At 39.8% G+C, this 25,255-nt stretch overlaps 1 protein-coding gene across 1 annotated transcript; it reads right to left on the reverse strand.

Moving 5' to 3' along the window:
• Positions 1–2,594: 2,594 nt before the first annotated feature.
• On the reverse strand, positions 2,595–7,214 carry LOC310906036 (uncharacterized protein C13orf42; the record flags this gene model as incomplete). Its single annotated transcript, XM_083855007.1, has 3 exons — positions 2,595–3,111; positions 3,953–4,100; positions 6,801–7,214. The coding sequence occupies 3 exons, from the start codon at positions 7,212–7,214 to the stop codon at positions 2,870–2,872; spliced, it is 804 nt and encodes a 267-aa protein (XP_083711133.1). The 3' UTR covers positions 2,595–2,869.
• Between the last annotated feature and the right edge of the window lie 18,041 nt (positions 7,215–25,255).

Below are 25,255 nucleotides of genomic sequence, written 5' to 3' on the forward strand. Positions count from 1 at the left end.
ATTCTGTCTTGGGCTAATACAGAGGGTGCTACCATCCACACTAAATCCTTCTCTGAGGAGGCAGCTGACAGTGGGGATGGAGATGCTCCCCTTTCCTCTCTCCTGCTCCCTTTCTGCTTAACTGCCTGCTCTAATACAGGCAGCACAAGACCCTTGAACCCTCAGCTCCCACCTCCCCACAGTGTGCCCTAAGATGTAGGGACTGCTTTCCATAGTTCTGTCAGAGCTGAGCCATGTTCAGTGAGGAGCATACAAGGGCTAATATGTTAGAAGAAGAAGGAAGGTGCCTGCATTTATGGGATAGATGATAGAAAAATTTCTCAGAGAAAAACTGGTTTATTTTACTTGCTTAATTAGAATGTCCTAAGATGATAACTGGCTTGAAGTGAACTTTAAGAAAAGGGGGGAAAAAATCACAGAATCCAAATAGAAATTATGAATCTGATTTCCTCCCCTTTGTCTCTTATTCATAAAAGCAAACCCAATTTCACACTGAAGCTTCTGTGCTGGACAGCAGGGGGACCCTCAACCTCTGTCACAGCCAGATGACCAGAGATGTGTCTGCTTTACAAGGACAGATGAGGTTACAGGGAAGGTTGCACATGCTGAAGCAGTCTGGTTCTGCACATCAAAATGCATTCTCAAAACAATAGCAAAGAGATCAGTTACTCCAATGCATAAAACCTTGGCACTATGAACATGAAACACAGCCCAGGGCAGAAAAACATTGGAATCCTTTTCTTCCTTCTCCTCACCAGTGTTTTAATTATGCACATGCCTAATTCTGTTATAGTAACTCAAACAAGATGGTGAGATTTTCTGTCAGCACCCATCCATGTTGCAGGTTCTAGTAGCAAAAAGATGCCCACACACTCAGTAAAAATGTTCCTCAGCAACTTCAGTATGAAATTCTGTTTGGAGAGGAGTTTCAGGGTGACACAGTTGCCAAAAATGGACAGCTTTGAGCTCCATCCCCCTTCTCTCACACACACACAGAACTGTAGCCTTGAGGCATGCCAGAACCTAGGGGTGTGTTTGGAACATGCTGTGCTCTGGCTAATCCCACCTGGCTGAGTGGAATTCAATGATCACATTCAGAGGCAGAAGTTTTAAGGGCATTCAGCTCAGGGCAGACAGCACAAGACTGGGGAGGTACAAAGGCAGCAACACAATGGAAAGGATACAGGCTATTGTGAAAAGCACCAACAGCAGGGAGATAAAACCTAGACCTTAATTTAAGCTCTTCTTGAACATGTATCAATTATGTTGTTTAAACAGGTCATTTTCAAGAGGATGCTGACTAGGCCAAGAGCATCAAAAGCACCTCCAGAATTGAAGCGCTTCAGAAACAGTTCTTCCCTTCACAAACATCACTAGAAAAAGAACCAAAATGCTTTAATCAAACAGGAGATGCCAGCTCTAAATGGAGGAACATATGTTTTTTTGGCAATTTCCTATCTTATGACAGAAAGTGGCCTATATCATTTAGTTTGGAGAGATACTTGCAATCCATGGCAGAAATGCTTTTTGAATAACTTAGTCCCAAAGACTAATCAGTAAGAATTACCACCTGCCAAATGTTCTGTGTGAGGGCACAAAGTTTATGGAGGTTTTGGTATATCAGATGGGCTATATTGATGGCCAGTGCCTTAGGAAATTCGTCCAAGCCTGTGGACACAAAAACTACTGATCATAGAAACAAGAAAACACTAGCAAATCACCAGCTGGTTATACCAGTGCTGCCATGATCCATCTGTCATAGTCAGTGCCAGCTGAATGATGCCAGATGAAAAAAAAAATGAAGTAAGCAAAACCTTGATCCCAAACACCTTAGCAAATTCTTAAGACAAAGCTGGGTAAAATAGGCAGAGTGTGGGTCTTATTAATTCCAAGTATCACATGGAATACATATCACCTCTAAGATGAAGAGGAACACTTCTAGACTGCATTCATCCCAACATATTGTCTTTAATGATGGAGTAGCAGAATTCCAAATATTGGGTATAATCTAAAGGTGACATGGTGGCTTTGTCTGCAAGTTGTCTTCTGCCCCTGAGAACAACCTTTGCTCCAATTTATTCACAAAATATTCTCCATGACTTTAAGCTTTTCTAGTGTACACATGGATGTCTAGATTCACCAGCTTGGTGTTAAAAGAGATGAAAACTAGCATGTGGTGTAACCATATGAAAAAAAGTTGCATCCATTTCTGCATCCAGTGAATATTTTGATGTACCCAACAACAGAACCATTTCCAATAGCAAGCAGAGTACAAAACATTGGAGCACACTATTCCCCCAAACACAAGTTTCTGTTGCTGATTCTCTCACTGCAGCTCTTTCCTGCTTGTACTGCAGACTGAAGGTATCTTGGTGCTGCTGTATGCTCTCAGAACACAGAGTCAATGATGGCACATACAAATTTTCACAAGCAACAGAAGGAGAAAATTCTGGTTCACTGCTCTGACATTGGAAACACTGCTGCAAAAGCTCCAACATATTTGCTGAATGCTTTAAACTGCTTTGCAGTACTGGAGTCAGAAGAAAAATTACTGCACCAGGCAATCTCTGAATCATTGCTTTCTCTAACAGCACTAGAAAAAAGGCTTGTCAAGCTGGAGTTCCCCACCGAGCTGAATGACAGAGCAGTATTGTTAGGCACGGAAATTTTGATGAGTTAAACCCTCATTTGAATCCAACATTGGAATAGCCATGGCTTTAAAATCCCCTCACAAAAAACCTTCAGTGACTGCACAGGTCACTTCTAGAGTGTAAGTGATGGACCAGTGGTAAAAAAAAAATAAAAATGCAGGTCTTATATTCCCTATTTCATATATTCTGTCTTCAAGTGAAAAGGGAACATTATTCTTTCAACATTCTTTCTTGTGTGTTTTAGGCTTAAATTTTAAAGTGTTGTATGCCCCTTCCACAGCTTTGGGCAAGTACATGGGATGTCTTTCCAACTTTTTCCTAGAGCCAGTGGTTCTCCGCTGACTGTTTCTTTGAGATTGGTTTGCAGCCTTTGCTGCCTGGGCCGTATCCTGGGAGTATCTCCGAGGAGCACGAAGGATCCAGTTTGAATGCAAACTGTGTTCACTCGTACTGGTAGCAACTGAAAGACAGAAGATAATCTGGGATTAAAAGTTTGTCAGTGACATTTTTATTGGCACAGCGAGGGAACAGGGCACTAGATTTGCTGCATCCTTCCTGGAGGTAAGGTCAAGAGACAAACCTTGTTTTACTGCAGGATATCACTTGGGATGGGATTCATTTTATCTAGAATTTCAACACCTGCAGCATAAATATGTATGTGAGAGCTAGTCACTTCAAAGACACTCCTTGGTCACAGCTAAAATGACCTGCTTCAGATATTCACCTCAGCCTGAAGCAAAGGTGAGAAATATCTATATCCCTCTGTTGATTATACAGGAGAGATGATGACCTTAGATTGGCAGATCTTCATTTCTTTGGGCAATCTCATCCTTTCTGATGAAAACCTCCAGTTATTTAGCCAAATCACTAAATCACTTATTTTTTTGATATTTGGAAAAGAGTCACCTAGCCATTCCTCAAAAAAAAAAAAAAAAAAAAAAGAAAAAAAAAAAAAAGAAAAAATACATTTATACTTTCTATAGTTCTCCAAAGACAGCTTGAGGTAGAAATGTAAGGGTGGAGTTCAGCCCTGAGCAGAAGGCAAGCATTATTCCAACCTTGCACATACTACCTTTGCCATGTAATGACCACACATAAAATAGGTGCACCCATTCAACAGGGAACAAGTGATGTATTACTGTAATTTCACATATTGCATGTAACGGTCCTAGCTTTGGGAAGGAAAACTGGAGAACAACTGATTAATTAAATAAACTAATTAAACAAACATGATTTCACAATGCCATTCCTCCCTCTACCCTCTGCACACCAAAAGAACATTTAGCTGTTTTATACCGCACCATCAAAATCAACATCTACATTTGGCAGATCCACGTCAGGAACTCTCCGCCATCTCTCTGAATCCAGGTCTGCAATGACTGAGTCAAAGAAGGCCATTGCTTCTCTTACATCTGAACTGGACTGTGGGCCTTTCCTTTCCAAGGATGCCTGTTGATCAGACAAAGGAGAAAAAAGTTAGTCAATGGTTGGGAACAATGATTATTAATGAGTAAACTCTATACAAAACATGTATTTGATGCCACGCTTCAGGCTGCCAGAAAAGGAATGGAAATCCAGACTCTCCACAGTGTAGAAGTCAAAGAAAGCAGGACAGCAGTCTACCAAATACCCATCCTGTTGCATGCTCAACAACAAGTATCTTCCACTTGGGCACTACTGGCCCAGTGTTACGAATTTCCTCAGAAATCTGTACCAGGCCATTTATCTGGGTGGCTAAATGACAGCTGGGCTTTGTGGCCAAATTTATTCTGCCCAGAACTAGGCTCCTAAGGAGACACACATCAGAAATGTAGTCATGCAGGATTCCTCCTGTAATTAATGCTGGGCTCCAGTACCTTCAGAAGATGACTCAGGCCTTAAGTAGGCTGAATCCTCCTCTGCAGGCAGCTCTTTCTCTCAGCTGAAAAGGAATTGAGGGGTAACTTTGTTGCTAATTTAGGCATCTTATTAAAATGCCTAGGTTAGGTAAAATTAATCCAGATCTAAATTGCTAAAGTCTTTTTGAAATGAAAAACGATGATGTGCACTAAAACATGAGTCATTCAACACTGTGATAATTCCCACAGGAAAGCCACACAGTTTAAAATTAAGAGCCTGTCTTAATAAAAAAAAAATCAAATGCCTATCTATAAATGCTGCAGCAGTTGTAAAACCCTGGTTAGTGATTCTGAAGGTACATATGGGATAAATAATTCTTGCCAGGCTCTACCTAATGAAACAACATATATTTTCTTTGCTAGTCCAAGTCAGGTGTATTGTCAGGCTGCAATATCAGCTCACAAAATTGCTATCCTGGGTTTCAGTAATGGAAAAGGATACATGCCATGTCAAACCTCTGAAGGACCAGCCTGTTCCCTGTTCTGTGGAGGCAGACAGATGAACTAGCTGGTTCCCCTCCTGGCATTATGGGTTGATTGACATTCTCAGAAGTGTTAAAAGATAGCTGCTACCACACATCTACTGGAAATAGTGACTGCTATTATGACTAAGCCCTTATTGGTTAAAAGACATTTTAAAGAAATGCTTATGTGTTCACAGCATCTCTATTCTTTTCTTCCACTAGACACAAGTGGCATATTTTGAGTCTATGGTCAGTCTGTTGTCCAGGACCCAGGGATCTTTGGATCAAAGCTCCCATGAGGACAGTTTCGTATGGACAAATTACCTTCCTGCAAATCATGCAGCAGCTTAGAGAAAGAAGTGAATTTCCACTGATAGGTAATTTAACAATAGCAGGTAGCTTAGGACAAAACCATTCAAGCCTGGTGATAACACAAACCTTGTAATCTGGGAACATAAAACGTGTATTTAGGAAGAATAGTCTGAATCTTGTAAAAGTCTTCTTCACCTCTCCCTAATTTTTACAAAGCCAGATGTGTGCAGCTGTGATCTTGCCATTTGTGTTGGCAAGAATGATTCTTATGGATGACATAATCCTGCTGATGATCCTGTGTGTTTCCAAGGGGACGGCTTATGCAGTGAGCATGCCAGTCAGTACCAGGACTGTTCATACATAGGGGTTAGCTGGCTGAAGTCAGATGACAGCACTCTTAGCCTCAGACAGTGGGAGGTCCAATTGCTTGCCAAAAAACAAGTTAAGCTTTTGGTGTTTTGCTTAAGCAGTATTTTCAGCAGCAGATCTCAGAAGTTCACAAACCATTTCGACATTCTGCTGTGACAGAACACCTAAATATGGCAGCAAGTTATTTAAAGTCAATCTGGTCTAATCAGTAAGTTCAGCCATACATCCCTTCTTCTCACCATCCCCATTATTATCCTGCTTAAAAACTGCACTGCATAAACTGTGAGTCTCCTGCTGAAGTCATTTGCAGTCATGTTACCTGAACAGATCATCCCACTTGCTGCAGTCCATTGTTTTGTCCTCACTGAATTAAGTCTAGAGTCAAAATAGCCACTGAACTGTCTAGTGACATGCAAACCTATAAAGCTTTTATTTCTAGGATACATGAAAATAACCAAAGATGATATTCCATTCTTACTTTTGTAGTATCATTACAGTAAAGGGTGAAGAATTACACTGTCTAGAAATGACCCACCAACTTATTAATGAACAGAGAAAGGAACCTTTAAGAATTCCTCATGCCTCACATCCTACCAGTAGAGATTGCACAGATGTTAAATGCAGCACTGACAGGTTAACTGGCCGCTCAGGAAAAAAAAAAAATCCTCTGTTTCAATGAATTTATAATTATTTTGTGTAAGTAATTTTGTAAATAAGAAGACTGCCAGGAAATCCAGAGATTACTGCACTTGTCAGTCATTAACAGCTATAAATAATCATGGTGAAGGACTCCGAGGTACTTACGTAGTCTATCAGAGCTTGCTCTTTCATAACATGTTTTCCACACTCTCAAACCTTTTTCCTACTTTCTCTCTCCCAACATTTCCCCCACTCAGACATATGCATTTCTTTCCATGACCAGTCATTTGTTCCTAATTTTACACTCCTTAGAAAGAATCTTAAGATATTTAGCAACATTTCAAATGATGTAACAGCAAACCAACAACTGACTGAAAGCAATAAAGTAGAAAATCAATATAGGTGGTATAGCTCCAATGATTTTGTTGTTTAAGACTAAGCACATGCCAAAAGTTCTTGGAAATTACCTTAGAAGACTCTTTAGAAGGAAGTGGAAGAAATGGCTTTTTTCCAGTTTTAGATGATCTTGTGGATGCTGGAGAATCTGCAGCCATGTGCATGGATTTCAAGTTATTGATGTTTTCAAGATATTTTTTCCTCAAGGCTAGCAGATCCTGCAGGTACTTCAGGCAGTCCTGAGTCTTAGAGTACATCCAGTCTCTGTCTTCCTCTTTTGGCTGAAAGCAAGAGTCAATGCTGCTTGTACTTCTGCATTTTTTCAGTGGTTCACTAACTTTTTCCTGTTCACCTCCAAGGACATACATAGAGGTGCTGCGGATCAGTCTCACTGCAGAACCTGTGCCATCACAGTAAGGGATGTCATCTGTCACATTTCTTCGCTGGGAGTTGGGGTGAAATATAGAATGGATCTTTTTGAACATAATGTGTCACTTCCTCCCCTTTATACTTTTACTCTTTCAGCTCTTTAACACTAGGTCTGGCAATCAGCAGCAGTTATCTTTGTCCTTAGCAGACAAAAAAAAAAATAAATTGCCACTTACTGTAATGAGGAGAAAAAGGAAATTTATGGCTGAACCAATTGTTTTCAGTCTAACATTGTGAGAAGCATGATGGTAATGCAGAAAACTTTTCTATTCCACTTGTGCCAGTGAAAGAGCTTTGTCCTTTCCTCTGTTTAAAATATAGTTGAGGAGGTCAAATATCATTTGACCTTTTGTTTGGCGTCTGGTCCCCATAAAAAGCATCAGCATGGAGGCAGGAATTCCCTCTCCCGCTATTCCTGCGGGCTCCTGGGTTCCCCGGGGCGCCGACCTCGGGCGGGGCGCTGGCCGTGGTGCTGATCCGCTCCGGCTGCCGCGGAGAGATGCTTGGGAAGGGACGGCTGGAATCAGCCTCCACAGGGGCGAAAGTCTGCGTGGAGAAGGACAGTTTCTGTCGAGTGGAGTTCAGCCGCTGAAAGAAGTCGCTCTGGGTTTCACCCGGCAGTAACCAGGAGATGGCTTCAGCTACCTGACACCACAGTGCTGACAGGAACCGAGTGGATTCAGATGTCAGGCTCTGTTACACTCAATACAAAGATGCCCTGTGTAAGGGATGCTGTAAAATAAAACACTCTTCCAAAGTACTCCTCTGGCAAAATATTGCAGACAGAAACCTAAGAATTTGTATCTTTCCACATTAGTTGTCCTCCTAGATTGGTGCTACGACATTTAATGCAGTGGGTTTGATGATTGATTTTTTGGCTGAAAGTGCTGAGAAACTTTTACTATTACTGGCATACTCGAGGCATGGCTAGTATTTGTGACCATGTGTCCACATGATGTATGCTTTGGAGATGCCCAAAAGGGTTTTCAAAAGAGTTTGTTCAGAAGAGTTTTCATAAGTCATCCTGCCGAAGTGTTGACTGCTTGAGGAAAAATAATTATTTTAAAATCAAATTGATTTCACCCTGCAGATACCACTGAGCATATTTCTTCTAATGCCTCTGGAAGTGCTAATAGAAGGCTTAAGCATCCTAAGACCTGTATGATCTCAGAGAAAAGATAGGTTGGCACATAAATTTGTGCATATTGCTTTGGGAACTCTGAAACCCGCATACTAAACATACACCACAACCATCTCAAAATGTTCCTTTTACTTATAGCTGAAGTTATAATTTACTTATAACAACTAAGAGTTGAGGAAAACTAGTTTTTGCCACTTTTTCTGTCTTCTAATAGTAGTAATTCCCATTGCAGATGAAAGCAGCCTAGATATTGTTCTGAAATATAGTCAGCTGTGTGATATCTAGTATTTGTATGGAGGTATTCCATTATTGATTCTCTCCAAAGGTCTACTCAATTCCCCAGCTAGGTAATAGATTAAGTTGACTTTATGCTAGCATAGATCATTAGAACTATGGAAAAAATACAAGCTTTCTCTCCAGAATTACCTGAGATAAAGTTTTGGGTCATCAATACTAACACAGAATAATAATAATTCCATCAACATATTGATTTCATTTTCAGAGTAAAGACTGTAAGGGAGTTTTAATGCACTGTCCTGAGTGATTGAGATAAATATCTGTCATAGCCATTCCAGGGAACTTGCTTACCAAGTTAAGAAAATTAGACTTTTCCAGAATAACCCTAATAAAAATTTACTTAGATTTGCTACATGGGATACCGGTCTTTGTTTATAGACATAATAATGCCAGTGAACCTCAGAGCACTTTAAGGTCTCTTAGTTCTCTTAGTCAGAAAATTCATAAATCAAGAAAATCAGTGGGAAATTAGGAAAATATTGATAAAGGCTTGAATCAATAAGGTCATTGGGAACTCCACTGAGAAACTGCTTACAGTATCAGATATTGCCTTTCAGTTGCAGATTGATTTATAAGCTCATCTGGGTTTATAAAGGGCTACACGATAAAGAAATATCCAGAACCAACCAATCAACCAGAAAGTCCCCCAAGGTTCTGTTGATGACACACAGGAAAAGGTATCTCTGATGATATGCACTAGCTTTTGAAAAACATTTCATATGGGCCATAGGTTTTTCTACCCTGCTTCAACTGAAAATATATGCGCTCACTGACATGTCACTGTGTAAAGAAACAAAACAAAACAAAACAAAACAAAACAAAACAAAACAAAAAAAAAAGGCTTTCCTGCTCTAAAGAGAGTTATCAATTTCTAACATGGTTATTCCAAATTTTTTAAAAAGCTTGCTGGGTCACATTCATTCTGTGCCAACATATGTGTCACTCCCATTGTTCATGGTGTTTTTAAAATAAGGAAGTATTGATAAACGCATGAAACAGCACAGTAACTGCATTATATGATAGAATTTAATTTGCAGTCATAAATGGCCATTTACCATTTTTTCATACATTTATGTTTTATTCTATGCTTTGGTAATGGGCAGTGAGACAGTCTTCCTCTCCTATTGTAAAAATTAATATTAATTTGTTTTCTTCAGAAAATCTACTGTAATTTAAATAGCTCCATGAATTAAAAAATTTAAAAGATGGAATAAAGGATATACTCCACTTTGTTTCCTAAGACGAGAAATGCCCTTAGAAATATGTTTTTGAGGTATTTTCCTATAAGACATTTGCTTTGAAACATGTTTCTGGAGTAATGTTTCATTTATTTATTATTCAAACCCGGTTTCCCATGTACCTGTAAGTGTCTCTTTTTAAGTAAATTACAGGGCAATTATAATTCAGCCACCACCACAGATCACAGGTCTCTTCCCCAGAGTTACTGCTGTGGACTAAATATGCTACTGTTATCTAAGACAACTGGTAATTAAAAATGAAGGTCTTATTCAAGAATGATTCCCTTCTGCACAGGCACTCATCAAATGTCAAACACAGCTGAAGAAGAAAAATTAATTTTCTTAATTCAAAGTTCCAAATTCATGGACAGCTATTAAATCATAAATAAAGACCTCTCAAAGAAAGAGCTTGTGAGAAGCAGATCAAATAGACCAGACTCATCAAATAGACTACACTAAATATTTAATGGCATCTAAGATTACTGGCTTTGACAAGGCAATGCTCACACCTTGCTTGTTCATTTGGCTACTTGAATCTGACTTCATTTACTCAATGTTTTTTTGTTTAAAATCACCTTTTTTTTCTATTACTGCTTTCAACAAGTCTGCTTTCTTTGTAGCTACCAGAGTGATGTAAGTTTCATTTAACAACACCCAATCACTCCCAAAACTGGGGGCTTTTTTATCTAGCCCTGGAATTCTGTCAGCTCCTGATCCATCATGACTGGATAGGAAAATCAAGTTAGAAAATCCATTATATGTACTTTGTTTAACTAAATTAACTACACAGTTAAAAAAAAAAAACAAACCCAACATAAAATCAAATGTACAAATAAATACGTTTAAGTATTTTTATCAATAAGTTATTTGTCAAAATGTATTTTTATCTCTTGAATAACATGACAACATGCACTCAAATCTATCCACTTGATAGTTAAATTTCATCATGACTGATACAAAGGAATGTCAAATCATCCTTGAAACAAAGTTCTGATTTCAAAGAAGAAAATCTTTGACAAACTGTAGATGACAAAGTATTCTTTTTCTATCATAAAGTTTTATCAATGTGTTGTATCATATCAGTTCGGATAATATATTTTATTATATTTTAAAAATTAAAATGAAAACACTTTCTTTGCTTTTAAAGAAAAAAAATCTGTACATAAAATACGTGAGTGAATAGTAAAGTTACTAAAGCTTGTGCTATTTTAGCTAGTTCTGAAATTAGAGAACAGTTGTCAGTCTCTGCTGAACTCTTCCTCATCTACATAGCCGCATAAAAAGTAAATTGTTTGGACAAAGCTAATTGAGAGTTCAAAACAGAGGAAAATAGAGTAAATAATTCATTACAGCAAGTATCAACACTTTTCTCCCTAGTCCCTGGCTATTTCATATATTCTCTTGAAGTTTTGCAAAGATACACACACACACACACACACAGAGAGAGAGAGAGAAAATCTCTTAAATATTTAAGAGACAGACAACAAATGCAAGAATGATGAGACCATAGCTCATTTCTAAAAAAAAAATTAGCATTTTGGCTGCATATGGTAGTAGTTATGACACTTAGTGTTTCGAAGATCACACATACTTGAAAATATGAGCTGGTGGTGCACGTCCAAATCCTAAATCAGGTGCTGATCGTCAGTGCTTTTGGAGGGTGGCAAGAAACATCCACTGTTAGAGGTGCAATACCACAGGTTCCCACTTTTCACTGGCTAAAATGGAACACAGAAGAACTGACCTTGTTATAAAGTAAAGAAGGATCCTCAAGAATGGTTATATCTTCTCTTTCAGCCCACAGAGATAACAGTCTGCTCTGCCTTCCCAAAACTGCAATCAGGAACTGCTTGATATTCTTCCTCTTTTGGGAAGTTCGCAAGGTGTGGGAAAAGAGACCAATTCTGACACTGTGCATTTCAAACATCTATGACTGCTTCTTTGAGGCATTAAAGTGAAGAAATCAGTCTCTCAAGAATTAAGATAAAGATTTTCATTTGAGCTGATTCAGAGGAAGATACAGAATCTCTCTGTGGTGCCCACCTGTCAATCTTGATTTCCAATGGTACATGCTTGAGCTGTGTCAGACAACACCAACCTGTCAAACCAGCTGAATCAGAACATTGACTCTCCTATCAGAAGATGAATAGGGTTTTTTGTAAATCTAGAACATCATTTTTCCATCTAACCTAAATTTTAGTCTTGACTTAGAACCCATACACTCTCCATAAATTTTCACCACGTGAAAAATTTCATGCATTGAACAGGTTTTGTTGCAGCATAAGCACAGCCTGGGACCAACTAAAGCAGTGAATGCACTCCTACCAGGCATGAGAAAATAAAGAAATGCCAATTCATGTGCAGTGACATGCATGGAAAATGATTGCACAAATGAGATAGCAATACTTCTAAAAAATTACTATTGCTATCATTGTTGGAAAAAAAATTCGTGTATGTTTTGTGACAAAGCAACAAGAAAAATGCCAGTGAAACACACCCTGCTTTAGACCTATATCTACAGCTGTTGTTTGGCAGCCTTTTCAGAGGGTGAGAGGTTACCACACTTATCCCCTGCTGTATCTAGCCTCCTCCTTCCTTTTGTTCCCTCAAACAACCCTGCTATGGTTAAAGACGCCATCTCTGTGACAAGCTTGACAAGGGAACTTTGTCTTGTCTTCTGTCACACGGGGTCAAGGGAACAACCAGTTGGCCTTGCTCATTTTGTTGGAAAAATTCATGTCCTTTTAGTGGAAATTCTGTTAGGACCTTTCAGAGCTTTGTTAGTCTTTGTTGAATTAGATATTGTCTCGCCTCTTGAGTCCTTTGTTCCCAAGATGGCTGAAGAATTATTGTGATGTCCTGCTTGTTGCCTGTCACATCCATCACCCATTGATGGAATCTCTGGCAGGCGAATGTGATAAATAGCCAAAATTCCGTCATGATAGCTCAATGAGGAATGGAGGTTGTAAGCAGCAGTTCTTCAAATTGGTTTTTAGAACGCAAACTGTCTGTCTTGATCTTTAACTAGATCATCTGCTACTCATTCCAGTTAAATTCTAATACACAATTATCCTTCCCACAAAGGATGTCTATAGGAGGACTTATGAAAGGGGGCAGTGGTAAGTCATAGGGATGCTAAACTCCATTAGTCATTCCCAGGCAAGGCCTGCTCACAATACCTCCAGACTTTTTCGTAGGTACTCTTGGAACTCTGCTTTCCATATTTATCTCCTTCCTGCTCTGCTAACCCAGTGAAACAGGGCAAAACAAATTTAAGTGGAGAAGAAAAAAGGAGAAGTTTGGCTGGCATACCTGAGACAGAGGGATTCAGTGCAAGCGGGGTATCATTTGAACTCTAGGGAAGATGGAAAGACAGAAAAAATATATCTTCAGCACTTACCAATAGTGTGGGGGAGGGGGGGGTTGCATGTTTACTTTTTTCTGCTCACAATGTCTCTGGGAAAAAATATACCTACATACAGCCTCAAGCACATTGGCCCTGCCCTGTCCCTGCCCCTGCTGCCACAACATAATTAATAAAAGGGGACTATTATCTTTGCAATAAGTTTCTTGAACACATCTCCTAGTACATCTACTTTAGCACCTGCAGAAGCACTTCCAAAGTGAAGCAACTTTGGTCATGCTAAGGAATACCAGGAGCCAGCCAGAGCCCTTTCAGCAGGTAGCAGCTACACCTGCAATGACACCCTACAAGAAGTGAATCCTGCAACACCATCACTACCGAGAGTGTACCTCACCAGCCATCTGCTCTAATAACTGCTGACATCACTCCATGCACTGTGAGAATGGAAAAGTTTTTACTGATAATAAGTTGCTTAATAAAATAGGCAAGAAAATTGTTAACCAGGTTTGGTAGGAACAGTTTTTATCGCCTCTCTCTGAGTGGTCAGTAAAGAAGCAGGAGAAATCAGATTCCATGTTTTTCTTTCACATTTGCCAGTTTTAACATAAAATGTGGTTGCTGGTAAACATGAATTCTTCTCTTTTGATCTTCTGCCTCTACTCACTTCCCACCTCCCCAGCCTTCCACTGGCCTTGTAACACAGCCCTGTTAGTCTGTATTAAAACATATTTAAAGGATTGGGGAAAGAAGAGGCAGCTACACAGCCTTGCCTACCACTTTCAAGCTAAACTTCAAAGCATTTCCCCTATGCCTACTGTGAACAGTCATATCATATACACAGGTGTGTCTGTTTGCAGGGTCAATAAGAGTTCATTTAGATCCTCTGAGGAATTTTCAATTAACACCATCTTCCAGAGTAGCTGACCTATGATGTGGGATCTAAACATGGGGGGAAAAATATCCCACTAAAGCAGTGGCTGCACAGAAGCTGCAAAGAGGCCCACTGCCACCCTGTTGGGCACAGGGTAGCTGCTTCTTGGGTATCCAGATTCAAAAAGTCCTCAAGAAGCCCTTTGGCAACTTGCAGACATGGACACTTGAGGTGTCCCTGGTGTAAATATTGTTTGCAGTGGGTCCACCTTTGAGATGGCTCACCAATAACACCAAAGAAAATAAGACAAAAATAATTATTAACTGTTATCTACTCACATTCTTAAAACAACCTGGAAAGCCTTAACAAAGGTGAGATTTCAGCCAGGTCAGAGCAAACACTGAGATATAGGCACAGGTGGTCATGGATGGTGAAATGGGTTTGCTGCTTGGCAAGGTGTTTACAGTAATCTGCAAAGCCAAATGACACTTTCCAGGCTAAGATACCTCTTAAATTCACAAAGCTTACAAGTCAGCTTCGTCTATGGTCAGAGGAACGTGGAGATTTTTTATTCCTGTGCCCTGAAATGTGGCAGAACATGGCAGGCAAAACATGGAGATGCTAACTGTGTTTTTCTCTGAGACCTCCAGGTCAGGCAGGCGGGAGTGAAACTAGGTTAACTGAAACAGAAGGAAATATTTATGTGAACCCTGGTGAACTGGAACAGCTGAGTCTTACAGGCCTGTAATCTGAGCATCAGCACAAAATGAAAGGGACAGTCGGAGTGGCAAGGACTGAGGCAGCCAGCATTCCTCTTGTGATTTTTTCCTAAAACTATTATTCAGAAAAAACATCTTGGGGAAACTGTGGTAGTTACAGAAATGCACAGGCCAAGGTTACAGGTCAAATAGCAGCCAGAGCTAGCAGCAAGCAAAGGCCACTGCACTTCTGAGTCAAAACACACTCAGGAAGGGATTCATGGAGGATCTTCAACACATCCACTGGGGCTAAGCAGATACAACAGGAACATCCAGAAAAAAAATTGCTGCAGTGGAAATGAACTGCAATCTATCATCTATAATCCTCCCTGCATAAAAAGAAATCCAATTGTCTAAAAACATGAGGCAGCAGAAACCGAGTTGATATTTCAATTTAATTCACTTCAGTTCACCTTATTGACTTCAACAATATGCAAAGCACTATGTTTTATCACTCAAGTGTCACTGTTCTTCATTTTTTACATAGTGAATATGGTTATGGTTATTGATGTGCTTATGAAATATGCACTTAGCTTTCTTCATAGTTTGCCTGGATGTGTGCCTGTGGACATCAAAAATTGTTCTGTGGTGGCTGGGTGGGGTTTTTGGGGGGAAAACTGAGGTGGTTTCAGGGGGAAATAGGTAGGCCACCCTCACAGAACCAAGCTTCACAAGGTCACAGACCTCTTTCTTTGCAAAGTTCACTGCTGTTGTAGAGCCTATAATATCATTATGTTTTTGAAGAAGTGCTCTATTTATTCCATTTCGTTGGCACATCCTGGCAGGAGTGATTATGTTGTTCTCCTCGCTCTCCATGACAGACACTTTTTTTTTTCTGAAAAAGGAGGTCTGAAAGTCCAGGTTACTGTGCAGAGACCAGGCTTTGCTTTCTGCCATGCCTGACCCTGTGGGTTGGCTCTCAGCTCATCCAGTATCTCAGCCACTGCCAGAATATCTGCAGGATGTCCTGCTTGGCCTCCAGTAAAAGACAACACCCACCCCAGAGAACTGTGCTCCCTTCTTGTGTGAATTGAACTGCTTGTCCCAAACTTCACAGATGTTAGGGGGTGCCTGGCTTTTTTCATTGTCTTTCTCCTCTCCTCAGTCAGCTAAGATTTGGAACAGGGAGGATGCCCACAAGCACCTCAGCAATGTTCATTCCCATGAATCTGCTCCTTTTGCAGCTTTTAGTTTCACCACTAGATGGAAGCGTCGACCTCTGGAGTTGCCACGTTAGACTCCTGGCCATACAACACACGAGCCTCCCAAGTGACACGGTTTTTCACCTGCACTGTCAGATATTGAAATAACAATATTCTCTGGGATAAGACATTATAAACCTCCCAGGTGTGGTGGTATTCTTAGACAAAACTGCAGAGATTACTACAGTTGTATTTGTATAGGTGATATGAAGCCAGGTAGGGTTGGCCACAGATAAAAGAAAGGGAAGAAAACTAAATCACTGCTTCCCTCCAGTCTCAGCACAGGAGGTAATCTCTGGTGGTTCATAGATGAGCTTGCACTGAGATCCCTGGTGCAGCCCTGAGTTCCCAGGACACAATATAAAGAGGAGCTATATACTCCAATTTTCCCTCAAGATTCCAGGCTGCAAGCACCACAGAAATGAAGAGTGAGTTTTCCATTGTTGCTATAGGAAATTACTCACCAAATGTTTCTTATGAATGAATATCTTATGCCTTATTTCCGAGAAGCTCAATGTGGATTTTTGTGTTACAGATTCAAGGTGCTTAGGACTCATGGCTCTCATGGGAATATTCTCTGACTGAGGAAGTAGCTCTCACTAATGGGAAATTAACTGCTGAATACTCACAATTATGAAGTCAGAATTTGCTTCTGCAGAAAAATCATGTTGGCTCTTAGCCAATATCAATGAGATCAACAGGAGATATTCCTATTCCCTGGGAGTAGGAATAACCAAGCCAGTTGCTGTGAACTCCACTGCTTTAGGAGACAGCAAATTCATTTCAATACTTAGACAAAGCAAACAGAAAACAGTTTATAGAAATTTGCTTAGAGAGTCAGAAGACTGTTTGTGAAAAGATTTTCTGATGCTCATGCATTTTAGTCCTTACTTTCATAAGCTTATAGAAAGCTCCTTTTTCTTTGCTTTTCAATTATTTTTTTAATAAAAGTGCAGGTATCTGATGTGATCTTGCTGTACATCTATGACTCTTCCTACACAGAGTGCCACAGCTGTAATTTCTGTAGTGGTGCTGAATTCAGCACAGTTTAGGTTAGATGTTATGCATCTACATCTATGTAGGAACATCAGAGAGTGAAAGGTCAGACCCCCCGACTCTGATAGCAGCAGACATGGCATGGATTACATCTACCTAAATAAATTCTCTTTTTTTCCCCCAGATATCTAGGTTTGCCCTTCGTGCCAGCTGGAAAGACTGTGCTCTCGCCCAGATTGTGTTGTGCACTGTTTAGTGGTGCTCTAGAGGGTACAAACCAAAATTGCCAAAAAGCACACAGCTTGTGTGGGTTATCACAATCCGGTCCTGATTGCATAGGGACGTGGGCCTGCTCCATCCAACAGTCCAGGCACAGCTTTTAGGGGCTGGGCCCTGAGCTGGTGTAGACAAGATAATTCAAGGGATTTACTCACGTTCACTGGAGTCAAAGATTTGGTACACACTGGCACAGATCAGTACTGGTTAAGAAAAAAAAAAAACAAACCCTATGGATTTGTTTTCATTATAAAATACCTGGGATTTTCATATTGCCATTTGTAAATGGATTGTATGTAACACAGAGAGCAGAATCAACACTCTCATGAGCCTCACAAGCAGCTCTTTTCTGTTGTGTGTCAATTCCTCCTTCTAGAGCTCTGCTTGGGATTAGCATTGTGCTGTCATTACTCTAGATGTCATTAATCTCTTCTGTTCATTTAAGTCAATCTCTTTTTTATAGTGTTGCTTGGTTTCATTGGTTGCCTTTTTTGGGTATTGGGGCAGAAGAGGGGAGAAGTACCATCTCTGTGAAGCAATTGCATTTTAATAGGCAATACTGTTGCTTATTGCAGGAAGAAGAATGCCTTATGTTTATGAGCTAGACCACACCATATAGTTGTTCTCCCGTGGGATAAGCTACTTAAAGTTTACAGGTGGTGTATCTAAGACATTTTACTTCCAAAAACTTTACTTTTTCTGGAAAATTGTTTGTTTTGTGTAACCACAAATAACACTGGAGATAATTGTAACTGAAATGGATGAAAAATCTTGGATTTGGGCATGGGTTTTTTGCCTACACATTCCCATTCATTCCCTGGATTACAGCATGGTCCTGCACCAGCTGGAGTTTATGACTAAGCTTGGCTCAACTTGAGCACTACAGGACAATAGTCTCACCTGATAATATCCAGCTCATATACATATTTTATATAGTAACAAGGAAAGGAAGAAGAAATAGCTGAATGAAAGGAAAAAAAAAAAAAAAAAAAAAAAGAAAACACAAACTACCTCATGATAGGAATCATGAGGTAGTGCACTATCAGAAAACACTCTGAATTAATATCTGAAACTAAATGCACGTCAGATTTCCAGAGTCTCTATAAGTAGTGCCATTTACTGTGAAAGCTCTTTGGAGGAAAAAAGTAAAAGTCTCATTCTCAGCAGTATAAGTACTGACTGATGGATGATGTCACTATTTCATCACTGCCTATTGTGGCAGAAATTGTGTTTATTGAGTGAAAAACTGTAAATAATAAATATGTAGTGAGCTTCTATAAACAGCACCTTTTTGTCACAGTAATAATTTTCAGTTTTCTGTGATTTGCAGATGCCTGAGATTTTGCAAGTGGAAAATCCACACAGGCAGAGTGGAAGCAGCTATATGTGAAGAGGTGAGAATGCCAGTCTGATGACTATAACTTTAATCCATAATTGATTTCAGTTTTATTTTAATCTATAACACAGTCATGTGAACATTCATTTAATGGGCCGAAATTTTGGATATTTTTCATCTTTTTGTAAGTCAACTGCTGCCTAGTCAGGCACCAGATTCGGTAGTTTCACAATCTGTTCCTTAATCTAGTTACTAATAAAGGTATCTGCAGAAAACTTTCTTGGATTGCTGAGTTTTACAAAATTTTATGTCATTTTGCCAGCCAGAGATATAAGTTAAAGGCTTCACTAGTTCCAATGTCTGATACAATTAGGTTAATGGCATGAAGCCACTGGAGTGTGTGGATGCAGGCAGACTGCTCTGTGCCCAGGAGTCAGAGCCATGGTCATACTTGCCCTTGCTGTCAAAGAGAAGAGAACAGCAATGACAACAGTTGCTAGAAGGTTCTTTCTAGAAATAAAAACTGGCAGGCTCTACATTTATTCTCATGCCCGTAGGCAGCTGTCCTACAAAGTGCTCACACTTCCTAGAAATTTCAGCAGGTTTTTCCGGGCATTGACAGAGAACTTTTCAGGGAAAAAAAATAAACAAACCAACCAAACAAACAAACAAAAAACAACAACAAAAAAACCATTTAGTCTAATGAAAAATGTGTAATGCTGTGCCCCTCATGTCTGAGTCTCCTTATATAGGCAATAGCATGGGAACATTAGGAGAGATCACAATGAGGCCTCTCTGTGAATGAGAACTCATCTCAAATGACTTTCACACCTCTGGAAAAGTCCCTAAATTGTTAAACTTCTTGCAGCAGCTTCCTAAGTATGTGGGTTTTCTCCCCCATTTTCTTCCATCTCATCAGCTCCATTTGTGTGAAGTTTTTTCCTTAGTTTCTATCCACCTGCTTCCAAGCTGTGTTCTAATTCAGCTGTAACGAACTCAGTATTGGAATATCTGGCTAATTGTCAACCTCATCCACTGTTCTGGCTATATAATGGCTTATCTCACTCATCATGCATGTTTGGGACCAAGATCAAACACATCAAGTTTAATGTCACTGATATCTGTGCACTCCTACCATAAAGGTTTCTCTTCAACATTTGTGTAGTACAGGGAGTTTCTGCCTTGAACCATCCCCTCTATCATATGGACCTGCCTGTGGATTATATGAAAATTATTATGGAGTGTTACTGAGAAAGAGCCTGAGGTGTACACATATATATATGTGTGTGTGTGTACACATGAAGCCTATTATCCTGAGTGCAGTCAGATTTCAGCTATTTATACACTGCTTCCAAATTTTTCTCTTTTCCACAAGGAAAAAAAAAATTACTCTTAGTCATAATCCTGTTCTTGTGCAATGCAGAAAAGGAGGTGACTAGGAGGGACTGGAAAACACACAGCAGATTAGGGAGAACATTCTCCTCCTCATTAGTGAGATGAATGATCACCATGTGACCACTCATGCAAGGGTCAGACTCTGCTTTTTCACTGGCACTGCAGGCCACATTATCCAGCCTGTTAGGGATGTTTCCTGCTGCATAAGCATGAAAAAAATTTCAAACAGAGCCTTAAAGGAGCTAGAGATAACGAGAGAGAACCCATTAATGTAAACCTGTCCTGGTTTCAGCTGGAAAAGAATTCATTATGTTCACAGAAACACTGTGAAGGTGGAAGGAAGGTAAGTGGATATTGTATGGCTCAGGTCTCAAAGCAGTCTGTGTTCACGAGGCACTGCACCCAGTTTCACAAACCTTTTTTCAGATGCACTGTTGCATCTCCAACATTCAGTCAGCATGATTTGGGACCTGAACTGCTAAGTCCACATGGCTTGGGAATGTCCCCATCAGCTGTGGAGTCTCAGAACTGTGCTCCATTCCCTCATAGAGACATTCCTCCCAACACCTTCCTTCTACAGGCAAGGATGGAAAGATGTTAGACAAGGACTTCTATCAGCACCACAGGATTGAAGATCACATCAAGGACATTTAATTGTGAAGTGGGAAAGGAAGCACTTGATAGCTTTTTTTAGTAGTCAGGTTTAGAATCCCACTGACAAAATCTGGAGTGGATTTCTAATTCTGTACAGATAGCCCCTTTCTTCTTGTGCCCAAGTGTAACTTCAAAGCAGCAGAAAAAGAAACCCATCACTTAAAGAGATATATTCTTACAAAATATCACTTCAGCTGCTGGAACTCAAATGCCTCCAGAAGATCTGAGGCACGTGACCTCTACATATTATGTTTTGTAAAATGAAATTCAGATAAACACCATTAGCACCTTGTCACACATCACCTGCCTTCTTTGCAGCTGCTTTCCATGTGCCCAGCCCCCCTGCTGGAACTGCTCAGCTGACCCCTGAATATCCATAAAAGCTCATGTAATAACATGACATATATGTATGCATACAATGCAGCATTCCAACGAACTGCTTATTTGGTCATTGTCATCTAGACTTGAATTATGTGAATTTTCTGGTTCAGGGCACCAAATCCACTTGCAGGTGCATACATGGGATATTGGTTTCACTAACTCTAAGTGGTGATGGAAGCTGTTTAAGATACCACCTACTCACCAGAAGCATCCTGCCTACCACTTGGAAGAGAACAAATTCCTCTGCAGATGACTCAGAAGCCCTATTTCTCTTCCCTGACTTTGAAAGAAGTCCAGAGGGATACATGTCACAACCTGAGTGTCTAAACTTCATCACACGGACCGCTTGCCTGTGAATCTTCTCCAAGAAGCTCTGCTACATGGGAGAGAGGGAGATCTCCCAACACACACTGCAGTGCTGTTCAGGGCAGCAGACAGGCAGCCCACAGCCAAGGGTCCAGCTGCAACAACCACAGAGATACCATAGAGTTCCCTGGGCAGGGCACTCAGGATCAGGGGAGCTCCTTTCTATGCAAGGGGTTTTTGCCAAGCTGCAATGCAGAAGAGTGAGGGCTGAACTTCAGACATTTCTTAATTGAATGGAAAAAGAAAAGAGAGCCAAGTAGTAACTGAGAAGAAATTCTAAAATTAGTTCAAATAACAGTATGATGAATATCGTGGAAATGTTTCCTCTTACAACCAGATCTGTACAAACAGTGAGAAAAGCAAATAGCAATCTCTCTTGTTATAGACTAAGTAAATATTCTGCTACTGAAGATGCTGTGGAAAGCTGAGGGTTCTTTTTTTTTTTTTTTTTTTTTTTTTTTTTTTTTTTTTTTTCAAAAAAATATATCAGATTAGCAGCAGGATTCATACTCTTTTAGATTTCAGTAACGTATGCAAAACAGCAAAGACAACATTCTTACAACTCATCATATCTTCTCAGTACTGTGTAAATTTTACCTCTCCCTTCAACAAAGCCATCAACCCTCTCAGTGACCGGCAAGATCAAACTTTAACCAGCCACCTGCTCTGTGAGAAGGTTGGCTTCCCTATGTCCAGCCTTTTGCCTCCCCTACAAGGTGGATAGATATGCCTGTGCTCTTTGGTAGAAGAGAAACTACAGCAGATAAACCATAATATAGTTACTGGATAGTAAACCATTGTTATTTTTTTTATTGGCTGGAGAAATATTCCAGAGCCCACACTTGGTTCCCTGAGCCATCTACTACACTTTCCACAACCATTGCAAAATTAGTCAATAACTACACTATAAGCTTCCACCATTATCACCCATTAAAATTCTTCCTTACTTACAGAATGTTTAAACATGTGTTATTATATCATGGCTGATATAATCATGGCTGACAATGTGGGTGGGGAGGTGAATAAGACTTTTTTGGTCCATTTACTTCTTCCACTGCCCAAAAACTTTGCCAAAAACCCAGGAAAGGAAGCAATCACTCAAACAATCCAATAAACATTTTCTTCATGTGGGTGATCTCACGATACTGCAACCACAGTAACTATAGTAGTTACTAAATGAAACTTTCCTTCCTCAGATAAATGATCTTATCCCACAAGAAATGTTTATCTAGCAGAAGTAGGCAGTATGCTGAAGCAGTTACATTCACTGTAGTTTATAGGTAGTATTATAAGGGTCTTTCAAGAATAAGGAATAAGCATCTGTAGAGAATACTATAGAGAATATCATAAGCCTGGACATAGTTTCCCTACCACCCACGTGTAGGCCTCTTTTTTAATTATTACGAGAGACACTGTACAATGCAAATCACCCTGAAGGTGCCTGTCCTTCTCCATTAACTAAGGCAGGCAGATGTCCAGGTCTGCTTAGCTCCTTCACTTAAGAGTGCTCAGAAGATGTCTATTATTAACCAAAATTCATTCTGTCCAATACCATTCAGTAAGGTCACTGCTAACCCTGAATACAAAATGGAGCTGCACACACATCTTCACTCAGAGAATGGCTCCCTGCTTTCACAGACAGAAACCTTCTCTTCTTCTCTTCCAAATCTTCTTTGAGACAAGTAATTCCCTTTAAATATTCTCCAAATGTAGCCTACTCCATTATCTTGTGCTTGTCCTCTGGGCTGGTGATTTATGCCTCTCATTTTTACCTAGAAGTTAACACTATTTAGTTATTTGGACATGCTTCTCTCATGTGTTCAGCACAGACTTGTGGAGAGGGAAAATGGAAGAAGAAGAAGAAGGTGACACAGCCTTTGCTTATAGAAGTACAGATTGTTCTCTGCTCCAGCACTGCCTTATACTCAATATTCTCCAAACTTCAGCTGACTTCATGAGGACAATATGCGAATGCTGGAACTCACAGTAAGAAGTATTTCTGCTGTGTCTTCCTGAGAGCACCAAGAAAAGCAGTGGAGTTTTGAGGAAGATGGACAAATAGGGTAGAAACACTGAAGATAACATAAAGGAGGTCAAGGTGTGGCAGTTTAAAAAAAAAAAAAAAAAAAAAGGATATTTGTAAAAAAAAGTAATCTCCTTAGGGTCACAAGTCAAAATAAAGGACAGAAGATGGAAATCTATGTGAAAACTGGAGGAAGATAGAGGGATAGTGAAACCTTGGATGGTATAAGAGCATTCTCTGCTTTTCTATCAACCTCTCCATCCCTTTCCCAGGTGCTCATAGCTTCCTTATCCTCTGTAACTGACATTTGAACTAAAGCCTCATATATAGAGCAATAAAAGAGTTGCAGATTTTAAAGACTACTGAGCATCTGCATTGTCTGTGGACAATAAGCACTGAACATCCAATCAGTTTTATATGGGAACCTAAACACAGATGTAGACACCTAACTTTAAATGGATGAGACTGAAAGTGATTGTCTAAATGTAGGATGAGATTTTATTTGATAAATCCCAGATGAATAAACTTGGCATCTTTATCATTACTCTGTGAACAGAATTACTGAAGAGTAATTATGGGAGCAACTTTTGGACAGCTGAAATAACTTGTAAAACTTATTTTTGCATCCTTTAAGCAAAGGCAAGTGCTGAAAATTATCTATTTGACTTTTTCCTTTGGCAGATTTAGAATAAAATATTTATAAGTTCTTAGACCTTTTAAGTCTTAAGAAAAACTTAAGACTTTTTGTGGTCTTCATATCTACGGCATTATCATGGAAAATATCTGAAAAAGAACTATTTATGAGATCAGTCCTGGAAACACAGTATGCTGTTCATAGTACACAGCACTATCATTTTCTGAACAGATAAAAGTAATGAATAGTTCTGCCTTAGAGTTAAGATTAATGTTTCATTTTCAGACAATGAACGTTAACTGTTCCATGGGTTTCATGAAACTCTGTTTTGTCCAGAATCCATATCTAAACCATTTCATGGAAGTCACACACCATTTATTTGAGTATAAACAACATTCCTCAGACAGAGACATGCTGATCAGCTTCCTTGAATATCAAGTTAAAGAGAGATGATGAATTTATTCCTTATTCTCCATGGAGTTGCATTTTTTTACACGCTGACATGCTGTGATGAGTACTTTATGATGCATAGCAGACTGGCTCTAATCCACTTGATCCTTCATAAATTAAGAGGCAAGAGGCAGCAGCCTATCATGTAACTCCATTACTGGGATTTGTATTAAGAGTGTCTTGCACATGTTATTGTCCTTCTTTCAGCTGCTACATGTTAGGTGCCTTGAGAGTAGCTTTTGGAAACCTTTTCCCAAGTCATCTTTTTACTGCCCATCTGGGGTCTCTGAAAGGATCTATTTGCCACTGAGCTCCATGGGCCCAAGTCTGGGGGGAAATCCAGGAATCAGAGGAGAAAAGGAGTAAGTTTAGAAAGAAACTTTCCTATTTCATGTCCATCTGCATTGCAAAACCTGATCCTGACTAGTAAAGTAAATGTTTTTATTTGCATCATTATTTCTAAGTTCACCTGTAAAGATTTTACCTGTTATTCTCTGGCAGTGTCTGTTTTCACAGATGATCTGTTACAGTGGGTATAGCAGCGGGCACAATTACAGTCAGACCTTTCCCTTTCATCTCTGAGAGGTGGTGTGTTTTAAAAGCTTGAATGCAGTTTGCAATCTCCTGGGCTGTGGAGGCTTCCTATGGGTTATGGGGCTTTCTGTGTCAGCACATCCCTCCCAGCCTGGATCACAGAGCCCCTGCACACCCGGCA

Source organism: Zosterops lateralis (genome assembly GCF_965231275.1).
Source record: "Zosterops lateralis genome assembly, chromosome: 2".
In the NCBI taxonomy this organism is placed as follows: domain Eukaryota; kingdom Metazoa; phylum Chordata; class Aves; order Passeriformes; family Zosteropidae; genus Zosterops; species Zosterops lateralis.